Source organism: Argiope bruennichi, chromosome 2 (assembly GCF_947563725.1).
Source record: "Argiope bruennichi chromosome 2, qqArgBrue1.1, whole genome shotgun sequence".
Classification (NCBI taxonomy): Eukaryota; Metazoa; Arthropoda; class Arachnida; order Araneae; family Araneidae; genus Argiope; species Argiope bruennichi.
The window spans coordinates 34388953-34403821 of NC_079152.1; the positions used below are offsets into that span (position 1 = coordinate 34388953).

The window sequence follows — 14869 nt, forward strand, 5'->3', positions numbered from 1 at the left end:
GAAGTCTACGTTTGCATCATAAAGCACCGATAATTAATATTTTAAATATTAATACTATGTAATGTAAGAAGAGAAACTGATTTTAACGTTTTCAATTTGAATTCGTCTGTAATTCAATTTTTATTTATATCGTCCTTTGAATTTCGTGCTAATATTATGTTAAAACAACGTCTATAATTTCAAATTAAAACTATTTCGATGATGCTTCTTCAGAGAAATATACATTTATGAAACTTTGACATTTTGCTTAGATATTTATGAAAATTTTCGTCAGCGCCGAGAGTTAAACTCTTGCAATTCAGTCTTAGGGATGTTCAAGTAAAAAATGAATCGCCGTATTATTGAGTTAGTAAATTTAGCTTTTTTAATTAAAAATTAGTTTTTGTGAAACCGAAATATATCCGCGAATCAATTAAAGAAATCTCGTTGTTCATTTTAAAACTTCGTTATATTAAAGATTTATTATATAGAAATTTCTAATTGAAGTTATAAAAAATGAAGAAAAAAAGACCAAAACGTATTTATATATTTTTCAAACTACCTAAGCTATAATTTTATTTATACATAATTATAGCTTAAGAGGTCTAAAATTCTATTATATATAGTCTGTAATTCTTATGTATACAGATTTAAAACAAAAAACATTTTTTTTCTCTAAAAAAATCAGCTTTTTTAAAGATTGGAATATATATTCTGTAATATTTTTTTAAACTATTTTTCTCTGCACATTGTATGAAATGCCATTAGTAATTTTTTTGTAAAGGTTTTATTTAATAGTTTCTTAATTATCATTTTCTTCACTTATAATGTATTTATTATATTTTAAAATGGTTTGTAATGTCAAACTCTGTAAAATATTTGAATCATGAAATCCTCACGAAAATTGTAGAATTGTTGTGTTTAAAGCTTTGCCTTTTATAAGTTCGTTAAAATTAATTTCTTTTTGTTAATTCATTTTAATTAAGTTCATTACGACTTCATCTAATAAAATTATTTCTTTTTTTATTTATTAAGATTCTAAAATTAAAAATAAATCGTTACTACCGTTTTTAATTCAAAAAATGTTACTTTCTTTTCTTATTTATTACTTTCTCGAACTGGGCATTTATATGAATCTACATATTTCAGACGTCTTTGAGAAGGAAAATATCTGTCAGTCTGTATGTCTGCGAACACGGTAACTCAAAAACACTTTGAGTTAAATGGGTGAAATTTGGAATATGTGATTAAGTCCATATTTGAAGATTATTATCATAATTTTGAAAGAAAAACCCATTCAGAGGAAATGTCACTGTCAGGATATTCGAGTGGACACCATTACTTCAAAAAGCAAAGAGTTAATTAAAATTTAATACATTGCTTGGCATCTTAAATATGGATACTCATCAAATTTTGAGCCAAATTTGCCAAATGATTGGCCGTCTTTAATTTTGTACTTTCTCATATATATGTAAACGAAGTGGTAACTCACGAAACGCACTAACTTAAATCAATGAAATTCTGTAGGTTATCTTGTTATTACAATTGGGATTTAGTATCAAATTTAAGTGTCAATCGGTCTGCCAAAGGCGTTCAGAATTCATATTTTCCAGACAGATTCAGTAAAAATGCCAGATTCATGCCAACGATCTATATTTCTGAACTATCTTTACCAATGCCATGCATATATGAGTCATCCTACCCATAGTCCACAATTTTTTAGGGTGGAAAGGGGATAAGACCTTTGTTGGAGAATATGTGAGAAAATTTCGGGAAGACCATTCCCTCTCGCATTCAGATTCAAATTTTCATAATTGGAATTTCTGAATTTATTATTATTTTTTTTACTGTGACCAGCTTCAAGATACTCCTAATTCTTCGAATTCCTATGAACTCATTATTTTATTTTTATGAGCAGCTTCAAGACACTCTTAATTCTTCGAATTCATTTTTTTTATTATGACCAGCTTCAAGATACTCCTATTTCTTCGAATTTCTATGATTTTTTTTTTTTATTATTATTATGACCAGCTTCAAAATACTCCTAATTCTTCGAATTCATTTTTTTTTTATTATGAACAGCTTCAAGATACTCCTATTCTTCGAATTCCTATGAATTTATTATTTTTTTATTATTATGACCAGCTTCAAGATACTCCTAATTCTTCGAATTCCTATGAATTCATTATTTTTTTTTATTATTATGACCAGCTTCAAGACACTCCTAATTCTTCGAATTCATTTTTTTATTATTATGACCAGCTTCAAAATACTCCTAATTCCTCGAATTTCTATGAATTTATTATTTTTTTTATTATGGCCAGCTTCAAAATACTCCTAATTCTTCAAATTTCTATGAATTTATTATTTTTTTTTTATGACCAGCTTCAAAATACTCCTAATTCTTGGAATTTCTATGAATTTATAATTTTTTTTTATTATGACCAGCTTCAAGATACTCCTAATTCTTCGAATTCTTACTGTGTATGCAAATGTAATTAAGGTAAGGTCCTACTTGGAATGTATGGTAATGAAAAGGAGGCTGAATATGAAAAGTTGGCGGCACAGAAAGAAAGTTTTAATATAATTGCCCCCAAATCAAATAATGTTTGAAAAGGGAATTAATAGAATAAATTAAGTTATACTGGCTTGACATATGGTATATGTCCAAAAACGTAAGAGTAACGTATGCCTTTATTCCTATTCCAGAAATAAAAATAAGAAGATATCATCCACTGATAATCCAAATTACATCAGGACATGGAAGATTTCCCGCATATTTCCTAAGATTTAGAAAAAATGCAAAAAAACAAATGCATGTAGAGGAATCTGTGTTGTTTACCATTACTTAAACGCATGTATAGAAGTCTCAGAATTGAGAAAGAATCTAAAAAAATATATAAAATCGGTTATTCATCAGAAAATTTATTTGCTCAAACTACCTCAAAATATATACTTGCTAAGTTTGGTAGAAAAGTTTTAAGTTTGATAGTCTAGATCAAACAATCTTGCTTGTAGAGCTTTAGCATAAACACCTATATACACACATTCATCTTCATCAAGCAAATATACAGTCTTTCTTTCTGTCCTTTCTTCCTTAATATAAATCTTTTAGAAGACATTATAGAGAACATTAGAAACATATTATATCATTGATCTATGATAAAATAGCAGTAATTTCATCAGTTTTTTATTTATTTATTCATCTCCATAATATAGTGATAAAGTTTGAAGAGGAGGATGCCAGTTCAAGTATCTTCCTTGTCATCTGACCATTGATCAAAATTTCGAGAGCGATACCAAAAAATCCTTAGCTTTGCTGCGAAAAAGAACTTTAATATCAGGTGGCTAAATATATTAAATTTCGCATAGGGTTTTATTGTCTGATTTATATATCAGCTTCACAATTTGGAATAAATACGCTTACATCTTGATTGTATTTTGGTTTGTATGGAAACGTGACAGTTCAAGAATGTAACTATCTAGATTAATGAAATTTATCAGATAATTGCATATTCATATCAAATTTTAACCAAACATTTCAAATATTTATTCAGATTTTTTTCACTATAATAAAACGTACAATGCATCATATATTTTTTTCACGGAATGTGATAAAGGCGAGAAGAGAATAATCCCTTTGGTTTTATATATAAGTAAAGCTCCAAAGTGCACAGAAAGTACATAACTTCTTGAGAAACTCCTATTACATCTTCAAACAAAGTGAGTTTAACATTTGTTCTAAGAAAGTCCTTCGAGCTGTACAAAAATTGGAATTTGCAAACTAGAAAAGACTCTTCCAGCTAATCAAAGAGATTAGTTAAACATTTTGCTAAGACATTTGGTTTTTATTTTTCATGAAGAAAGAATAATTTAGAACTGCCTTTATACAGATTCATATTTTACGGTATTATTTTTATATAGTGGGCAGATTTTGGCGACTATTTTGAAATTTTCGCAAATACGAGGGAGAGTCAAAAAGTAAAGGAACATTTAATAAAAGATGCTTTTATTCTAATGATAGCAAATTGAAAGTTACATTATTTTTCTACACAACAACCCTGGACTTCAACGCACTTTCCCCAAGGTTCACAAGTTTTTTTATTCCATTTGAAAAAAAAAAAAGTTTTTCGGTTATATATGAAATCAATCTCAAACGCATGAATGACTTCTTAATCAGTTGGAATTCTTCTTCTCTTTTGCGCCTTCTACAATGGTCCAAACATATGAAAATCACTTGGAGCCAGGTCTGAACTGTATGGCGGATGTTCCAATATTTAGAATCCCAACTCCTTTATTGTTCCGGCCGTCCGTTGGGCAGAATGTGTTCGAGATTCAGTCTTCCACGATGTTTTGATCTCATTGTAGGTTTCACTATAGTTAGCACACATCGCAATACACTGTTCACAGTTCAGCTTCTTCGGGCTACTACTCCTTTTCCTGCCCGATCTTTCGACGTCACATAAATAAATTCTTCCCTCTTTGAATTATTCTATCTATTCGTAAATCGTGCTTCGAGATACACAGCTATCATCATACTGCGTTTGTATTCGACGAATAATTTCCGCAGCTTTAACAACTTCCGCAAATAAAAATCGAATCACTGCCCACATTTCCTATTTGGTACATACCAAACAATGGAGCGACCATATTTAACGGTCTGCTACACTCCAACGACTAATGCGGGAATGTTAATGACACGCTTGTATAGCCGACAACACTAATTCAGCGTTGAATACTAACACTGTTACCAAACCCTCGAAAGAGAAATTGAAAGTCTCTTTACTTTATGATTTACCCTCGTATAAGTTGTTCTTATGGGTGAAAGTCTATTCTATTAATGAGTAATAATTTCGCTTCTTCAGGTATGGAATCGAATTTCGAAAAATTGGCACCTTCTCAAAATATCTTACTCTCTCCTTTTGATTACGACTCCATCATGATTTATGGAAACGAAGCTTTCTCCAAGGACGGCAAATCGCACACTTTGGACGCCAAGAATGGACAGCAGCTGCTTTACCCTTACAATAAAACTGGCATGACCGAGTCGGACATTCAGAGGGTTAAAATGCTGTATCACTGCTAAATTATTCTAATAAACTTCGGCATTCAAATATGCTCCACTGTCCCTAAATGATTTTGAACACTTTTTTTTAAAACACAGATATCTTAAAGAAATAAATAGTTGCTATTGAATGATAAGAGATATCACTTTGATGTTGTTATCATATGCAGCGAAAGATCATGATAAAATATAAATAAATAAAACATTATTATAATAATGATTTATTTACCTGACATTCTTTCATGAAGTTCTGCTTCTTTTTTAAACTAACCTCTCTACTGTATTTTTATCATTAAACCATTATTATTCATTTGAAAGAGATGGCATAGCGGTTAGATTCCTATGCGCCAAAGCATCATGAAAGGATGCTAATAAATTATTACTCGATGAAAAGAGAAAGAGCTTACCGATGAACTTCATATATGGCAAAACGACAAGAAAGTTCTTCAATACATAAATTTCTACCATTCAGTGTTCATAGAAATGTTCATGAAAAAACTCCAATAAATAAATTATTATTATTCAATGAAAAAAAGATTGGATACTGGTTAGTTTTATATATTACAAATTGTGATGAAAGAATGTCGATGAATCAATCAATACCATTAAATTAAAATTAACAAGCAATTTCACCACTTCATTTTGAAACAGTGAAAGAAAAGAATTCCTTTTTATAAAGAAATAGAAATTTGAATATATGTTGTGAATACAGAAATGATGTTTATATTATTAAAAAAAAATCCTGTATGAAATGAAATTTTTGATTCTGTAACAAAAGTCAAGTTCAAATTGATTTCTACAACTTATTACCTCCCATCAAGAAAGAAATATAATGTGGAGTAGTTCTTTCATACTTCGTTATTGTAAATGCAAAAAAATTCTGGAATTTTCTTATTATCTAACAATTGATACCATGTATATGGCCCCAAAAAAGGATTTAAATAATCTATCAGTTAATAGTAAATTATGAAAATATTAAAATGGTGTATTATCAAAAAAAATTCAAATATCTAGCTGATCAGAAAGGAATGAAAAATCTATATCAGAGTTCCATAATAAAAAAAAGTTAAAGAATTTTAATTAAATAACAGAGTATCAAGATCAAAAACGTTGCAAAAGTGACTGTGGGATGCCACTATATCCAATACCGATTATCTTTATTTTCAAAATAATAATCATGCTTTACCACTGATACTTTTTTGGAAACATTTTCCGAATGAATAGTTTGTTCAGATGCAAGATAAAATTTCGAGATTTCATTAAACTTCAGCATATTTTTCGTTAAATCTAAGAATGTATTCAGTCAACTAAGTATAGTTTTAGTTCTGATTTTATAATATTTTATTACAGTTCATCCAGTAAACTAATGCCATATTCGTCGTGAGAAATATCTGAATGCATCAAAATATTTATATAAATGATGTTTAGTAAAAAAAATTATCAGTTGTGACCAAAAGAATTAGAAGTGTTTTTATTTTATCTCTACTAATCTTTTACTCTATCTTAGTGTGTTTATCTTATCTCTACTAATAATAAATGCACGCTGTGTGGGCGTGTATGTATGTGTTTCCACTCACGTCCAGACCTTTGACCTATCAGCTACCTTTAAGAGGTTCATTCATTAAAATATCAAAACTATATAGCCAGTCAATTTTCAGAAAATGGCCTCCAAACGTTCCGTATAGCTTATATACTAATAATGTGTGACTGGCTCTGAATGTTTACACGATGCCATCATTAAGATGTTGACTTGTAGTGAATAGCTTATAAGCTAGTTAACAACTACGCTACCTCAGCAATTGCTTTTGTATCATGGTCATGTTACTGGACTGCGAACCACAAGGTCCCAGGTTCTATCCTCGCGCTTCTCAATCCGCTACAGACTTGGCATTCACGAAACCTGGACTTTGACCTATTCTTGTTTTTGTTTTCTCCTTTTCAGTCAATTTTAATTAAAGAAAAATAAAAACTTAAATTTGGTCTTTTTAATTATACAAATCTAATAGTCGTGAGAATTTTTTCTTAATTTTAGGAATTTTTAAAAAAGCATATATTGTGGAATTTCCAACAATAAATAACATTATTGCGTTCCATTCTTTCATCAACAATCTGATGGTGCAATTTTCTACCATTGCTAAAAGTTTAAAAAGAATTTTTTTAACATTAATGTAATTTACAAAACGTACATAAAGACGAAACTAAAATTCCGTGAAATAAATAGGATGATCCACGTATTTACATTTTTAATAGTATCATGTTATAGTATTGGCTTCTATTAGAAAGCTTCTTGTACACTATGAGCAGAATATATATAAAAGACAATTAAGGTAACACATCTTTTTTTGTCTGGCAAATTTGCAGAATCAGGAATATGAAATTATATATAAAAGATTTAACTAAAATTCAAGTTAACAAATAGCATCGACGAACTAAGTGGTCGCCAAAGGTGACTAAATAATAAGAAACAATAACCTATTAGGAGGTTTACAGCTCTAACAAAATTAATGAAAGGGAATCTTTTATTCACATGTCCTGGAAGCCTTTTTTTTTAATTTTCTTGTGATAAAATGAAAATTCTTTCAAAATTAAACTTGTTTGCAATTTTCCATCCTGGCAGAGAAAATTATGAAACTACTCTTTAAATAACTGATCAATTTGGTTTTACATTTTTTTTAACTTAATCAACCAATTAGGGGTTTATTTTAGTTTAATTTTAACAGTATAAACCAAAATTATAGTTACTAAGTAATGTTAATTACTTATGAATCTTTAATTATAATTATTAGTTCAAAAAAATTTCAGTAAATGGTAATCCAATTAAAAAAGTTAGAAATATATCCTTTTAAATATTAAATTCCAAAGAGAGCAGTAGATGGCAGCACTATTAAGAAAATGTAATGACACTTTACATTATTAGTTATCAAAATTATATTCTTACATTTATTACCATAATTTAATTAATATTAATTGCATTCAATGCAAATAAAAAGTTTCGAATTTTAAAAAAAATATATTTGCTTATATTTTTAAGTGAATACATTAAAAAATAAAATAAGAATGCAGAAATAGAATAAAAATTTTTAATTCCATTTCGGAATATTAGGATATTAAAAGTTTATCCTTTTAACGTTAGATGGCAGCACAAATTAAGCCTATAAATCATTCTGTTAAATAATGTTGGTACAATTTTAAAAAATTAAACAATAAACGAAAATAATAAAACGTATTATATTGAAATGTATTATGTTAAATGTATTATATTGAAAGCAAATAACCATTTTTAATTTTTAAGATGAACTTCATAGTTTATAATAGTTATTATAATTATATTTTGTCTTTTATATATGTGCCACTAAAATTGTATGAAGTTATATTAACTATAACCTGGCTGCAATTTGTAAAATCTGGAATTTTTCGAAAACCCATTTCTTTTCTTTACTACTCTGGCAACATGAAACCTGTGAAATTTTGGAATGTTTTCTATGTTTTTCACAGAATAAAATGTTAGTCGATGAGTGCTGCTTTACTTGTAATCTTATGTAAAAACCTCGCGCATAAGCTAGCTAACTAATGATAATTAAACTGATTAATGATAACTTAAGAAAAAAAAAGGCACTAATAGGAAAAAGCAGAACAAAGGAAATAAAAATTTTACTGCTTTGATTACCGAAAATAAATAAAATTTTCAAATAATATTGACCTATGTATAAGTTAAATATGGAGAAATACTTTTAACCTTTTCTTCTTTTCTTCACTTTTAATGTTTTCTTATTTTAACTAATCTGTCTAAACAATAAAGGCACAAGTTTTTATCTCTTATTTTAGAGTAATTATATTGAAATTTTATAAAAATTATCGCACTTTATAATATTCAGTATAATATTGCATATTATATTATATTATTAGGATAATATCGCCTTTTCCTAGATACTGATTATATGTTCATGTTTGATGTATAAGAAATTTGGAAATTTTACAGTCATTGGAAATATTGTTGTATCATACTTAAAAAATCAGAGCATATTTTATCTTGCATTTCGTCTCGGGTTTTTTTTTTTTTTTTTTTTTTTTTTCTTTTTTTCTTTGCAGCCTTTACGAGCAGTTGCAATGCTTATAACAAGAGAATATATTGGTAAAAAAATGTTTCTTCTACTATTCATCGAATTGATATTAATCTTAGAAATGTTAAGTCAACATATTTTTATACGATATACATAATATTCATGAATATACATGTACAATGTCTGGGGAATCAATAAACAAAACATCAAGAAATTTATTTCTTAGGCAGGACTTAACATATTACCAGCCCTCTATAGAAAATAAATGCACAAGAATTAAAATCACAACCAATATTTTGCTATTATTTTCTCATTTTATTGTGTTTTATTTAATTGTAAACCAACATTATATTAAGAATGTAAACAAAATTAAAGATTCAGAAATGTAATTAGTTTTTGTATTTAACACTAATACATCATGAATGCCTTCTTACACTAAAGTTATAAATTATATGAAATTAATTATATGAAAAACGTATATATTTCTGTGACGAAAAATTTAATTTATCTGAAGCATATAAAAAAAAATACAACAAAAAATATCATGAGTGGCTACTAAAAGAAGCATTTGGTTAACGATTGTTAGTGAAGTAACTGACTATTCAAGAATTATATTTTGCAATTATAGCTAAAATTGTAATGTCTGTCCATTTAGTTCAACAATTTAATAATCTAAAATTTATTAAATGTGGCATTATGCACGATATACTGAGAAAAAATGTTATAGGGGCGTAAGAAAGTCTTTATTTGAAAAGTCTCATCGGTGACATTTAAAACTATGAATCATTAAGTTATAAATATTAAAGCAAATCAATTGAAAGAATTTTTTTTCATGGGAATGGTGACGACTACTCTTTCTCCATTAATAAAACCATATTTAGTGCTTCAATTTCTTATCAATATTGCAATGTGTTTTTCTTTTGGGTGAATTTCTGCATTTTAAATCATAGAGTGTTTTACTTTTTTAAGAGCTCGAAAGGATAGAACTGATTTCAACTTCTGGGTTATATAGCAAATTACCGCTCTAATAATATTTGCAATTTCCTCCATTATTTTGGACAACAATATTATTAGACAATTTTTGCACAAGAAGCTAATTTATAATTTTTTATGACTGCTCATCTATGCTGTAGATTTTGTAATTCTTTTATATATCTTATTTTGGAACACACCGCTAGCCCTTCAAATATGAGATACAGAATCTTCCGGAATGGGGGTTGATTCTCGCTTGTCTAGTAATAAAGAAAATATATGGAGGTCGAGCTACCTTGACACAGATGAAGAGGCTCACTACTTACAGGATAGAATGTACTGTTGCAGCTGATGCCCATTAGGAATCAACCATAGTTACCACCTTAATACTTCTGTGATGATTTTCATTCAATTCATCTCTAACAAAAATTGTGGTAACCATATGAAATAATTTTTATATGATTATTTCCATAAAAAAAATTATTTCTGACAATAATAATCAAATGCGCAATGAATAACATTAATTTAAAAGCTCCATGATAGTTTTTTAAATGAGTGATAAAACTCGCTTAGTGACAGTTTTTCACTTTTGGAATATCAAACGGTCATTCGCTACTGTTTCGACGGAAAAGCAAACATTTATAAAACTTTGAAAGAATTTCTATTGTTTTGATTTAATTATGTATAAAGGTGCGTATTTATAAATCATTATTACAGCAGCAACTGAGAATTTTTTTATGACATTTTTAATCATACCATATAACACCGAGCTTTTTTTTCCCCAAGTATAAAATGCATAGTTAATTTCGAAATTAAATTTCCCCGGCATGTTTGTTGCTGGGTGAGCAAAAGTGGTTTCCATACACGCTAGCAGCCGGCATGTGTCGTTCGTAATATTCCAAAAAACTATATTTTATGACCCTGAAACAAGGGGATTTCAATTAGGCATAGATTGTATTATAGATAAATATTTCTCCGACAAAAACGAAAATGTAATAATAACTTCCGAACGATTAAATCTTCTGTCAATATTTACGAGGAACACTTATCTGCCCTTGAAAACTTCAATTTTATCAGTTGCCTCTTTTCGGACAGGCAGCTGACTTGGAAACAGATTAGACATTAAAAAAATAGCACTTGAATTTGGGTAGATACTTCTATAGAGTTCGTACAAATATTATTCGGATATGTCGAAAGAACGTTTTTATAAAATATAGAGCTGAATAAGAATACTGGATACTCATTTTCAAAAATCTTTTTAATGAAAAATATTTGAATTTTTTGATAATGAATAGAAAGAGTATAAAAGTAAACTTATACTTTCTCCACAAACAATTTATTTTGCTTTTTTAATGAAAAAATATCTTATCAAAATGTCTTACAAATTATTTTTATTGAATTATATTAATCATTATTGTCTAAATCCTTTTAATTGTTTTATGCATAAGAGATGTTAAAAAAATCATTAAAAACACAAAAAATTTCAGTTTAAAAAATTCAAATTAATTTCGAATAATTCTAATTCAATAAAAAGCTTTCAAACTAAAACTTAAAATATAAAAATATGCTAGATCTTGCCCCACAAGCAATTTATATATATATATATATATTTTTTTTTGAATTTCCAAATTAAAATATAATCGGCAGTCAACATTTAAAAAAAAACTCAAAATCCAATGCCGTTTTGCATCCTTTCATGTATTTATTATAAAAATTCATCATTCCTCATTTTATTATTCATTATAATAATTATCCAAATCATTTCAAGTTTATATAAATAAAATTAAGCTAAAATGAGATTTGAAATGAAATAGAGTTAACAAAAATCTACACGAAAATTTCAAAAGAAAAAATACGATGAATTAAATTTTTCTAAAATAATTCAGTATCTATAAATTTAAAGAACTTAAATTTATAGATATATAGATAGAACTATCATCAAATGTTAATATTATTTCATTGTACCTTTTTAGCTTTTTAAAATCTTGTCGAATGTGATATTTGAATTGGTAAATGAATAATAATGAGGAAAAACATTAATTAATTGAAAATACAATCGATTACCCAATGCACGGGCAGAAAATGCTTCCAGATACAACAATAGTGTACACAAATAGGAACAACGAAAAGCACATAATTAAGTAATTAAATGGAAATTAGTTATAAAATGATGAATAAATATTCTAGGGGTAAATAAAGAACACAAAAATCTTCTGTCAAATGTATGAATTTTTCATGACGATTAATTATTAACTCCGAAAGCTTGATATTATTTTTTTTCAAACAGAATAGATAGTATGTCAATAAAAAGTCTTGAATTCTAAAATTGCCCTAATTTTCAGATTATATAAATATTATAACATTTATTTAAAGGCATTTGAATTTTGAATAACTTAACAATTATCTAGATATGCTATAAAATGCAGGAAAATTGTTTTGCGGTGGATGCGATATAATCAATTCATATGACTTCAGTTTGAACATCAAACTGCATTTAATTAGAAGTCCTGCTGCGAAGTTTCATCATTGTTTTCGCTTGTAGCGCGTGTAATAACCATCGCTGAGGCTTCTTTGGAGTAAGAGCATAAATGAACATGAAATTCTTGCATTTGAAAACGGAATTAAAATTACTTTAACGTTATTAATTTGATGTGTAAATTTTGAAAAATAATGATATATTACATTATATGTTTTAATTTTTGTCAATTTAATAGTTAAAAAAATTATAAAAAATTAATCAAATACTTTTAATACCAAGGCAAGTCTTGCTATATGAAAAAAATTACTAAACCAGAAATAGGTATTAGTCTCTCATGTTTTACCAGTAAGGAAGAACACCTTAAATCCAGATAATTTTACAACACTACATTGATTTGTGTTAAATAACTTTTTTCTATGCAATCCCATTTAAGCACTATTATCCGATAATGCTTTCTCTTTGGCAAGAAATGTTAAGCATTTAAATTTTCTTTATAAATGCATATCTCATAAATTTTCAATTTGCTTCCCTTTTTGGATTTTTTTTATTGAAATATCTACTTATGAGATTGCATGATTTTGACTTTACTCCTTTAATAAATTTTATTATAAATATTATAATTATCGTGGAAAATATTTAAAAAGCTTTTCCTTTAAATTCCTGTTATTTTCAGTGAAAATAAATCTCAGTTTCGAAAAATAATTCTAATTGTTCAAATAAGTCTATGTCTTTCTTCTCCTATTGTAAAACGTATTTATTTTACTTCACCTGTTTTATCATCACTGAAATAAAATTAGATTAATAACAAAGTCATTTCTTTCAAGCTTGATTTATCGTTATTCATTTTGGCGTTTTGTTTTTTAAAGTTCTTGTCAGAAATTTGTCATTGTTTTTCTAAACTTTTTCCTAATTTTTCTGCCTTTTTAATGCATCATATTTTAAGGTATCGTGAGGAGAACTGTATATCTTTTATTCTCGAATCTTCTTTTTTATATCGAAAACTTTTTTCTTTACTTTTATTTTCGAATCTTCTTTTTTATATCGAAAACTCTTTTCTTTACTTTTATTTTCGAATCTTTTTTTTTATATCGAAAACTCTTTTCTTTACTTTAACACGGTTTTTTTTTTTAATTTTTAGGTGGCGATAAACTAAACTTTGTTTAGTTTAAATAATTATAACTAATATATAATTATATTGATATTAATTAAATTAATAATTCTAAAATTTGTTTATTGCCGGAATGTTTCGATAACTCTGGGGTACGGAATTGTATGATGATTTTCCCCAATGCGCCATTTCTAAATTATATTTTAAACCTTAATTTTATAACTACATTTTATATAAGTAAAATTATATTTTATAGTATAGGATTGTATAATAATTTTCCTTAACTCTCTGCCTTTTAGAATAAAACCATTTTCTAGGCAGCCGTATTGTATAATGATTATGCTTAAAGCATAGACCACATGAGACTAAAATTTTGTTCTGGAATACCATGTTACATAATGATTTTGAGATTTGTCAGAACAGATTAGAATAAAATTGTATTGTATGAAGCCGAGATATATGACAATTTTTCCACAATATCAAACCATTCTCGAGCATATCCATTTTCTAAAAGGCTGTATTAAACGATGATTTTCTTTAATTCTCAAAAAAAAATTTATATAATTATGTTGTAAGGGTTAACGTGTTAGATTAAATTACGCGTCTTTAACACTAAGTTGACCAAAGGATTATTTTGACCCCGCTAAGAAACTTTTTAGTTAATTTTCGTCAAGAAAATTATTTTCTTATTTTTTGAGAATATTTTAATTAATTTTTTCTTACATTTATAAGATATATAATCGCAAATATTATCATTTTCTTTTTTTAGTTTCGGTGGAATGTATATAGTATACCTACTTTTACCAAAGGGGTCAATATGACCATTCGAATAAATATTGTTGAGAATACATACATTTTTAAATATGTAACAGCTTGATAGGGTCGTACATAGACATAAGTATAAATATAGAAATAAGTATGTATTAGTAAAATGTATGTATATAAGAATCAAGATGCAGCCGAAATTCACTCAAATAAAAGCTATTATAGATTATTAGTAAGAAGACGTGTGAGTCAATGTTTCGGTAGAAGATGATGGTAGAAGAATCGATAGTCTTGAAGATCTAGATTAGAAAACAAACACAGACGAACTGCCTTTTCATCACACCACTCCTCAATAAATATATTGAAAATATAAAAGTTTTATCTACTTTAATTTTATAATAGATAGGTCAATTTATATATTTTTTTTTCTAATTAAACAC

General features: G+C 27.3%; 1 protein-coding gene across 1 annotated transcript in view; it reads left to right on the top strand.

Moving 5' to 3' along the window:
- LOC129961710 (astacin-like metalloprotease toxin 5) overlaps positions 1-5166 on the top strand; it is a 31328-nt gene extending 26162 nt beyond the window's left edge. Inside the window, exon 6 of the mRNA XM_056075252.1 lies at positions 4845-5166. Coding sequence (XP_055931227.1) covers positions 4845-5065 — 221 coding nt within the window. The 3' untranslated portion in view covers positions 5066-5166. The remainder of the gene's footprint in view (positions 1-4844) is intronic.
- The last annotated feature ends 9703 nt before the right edge of the window (positions 5167-14869 follow it).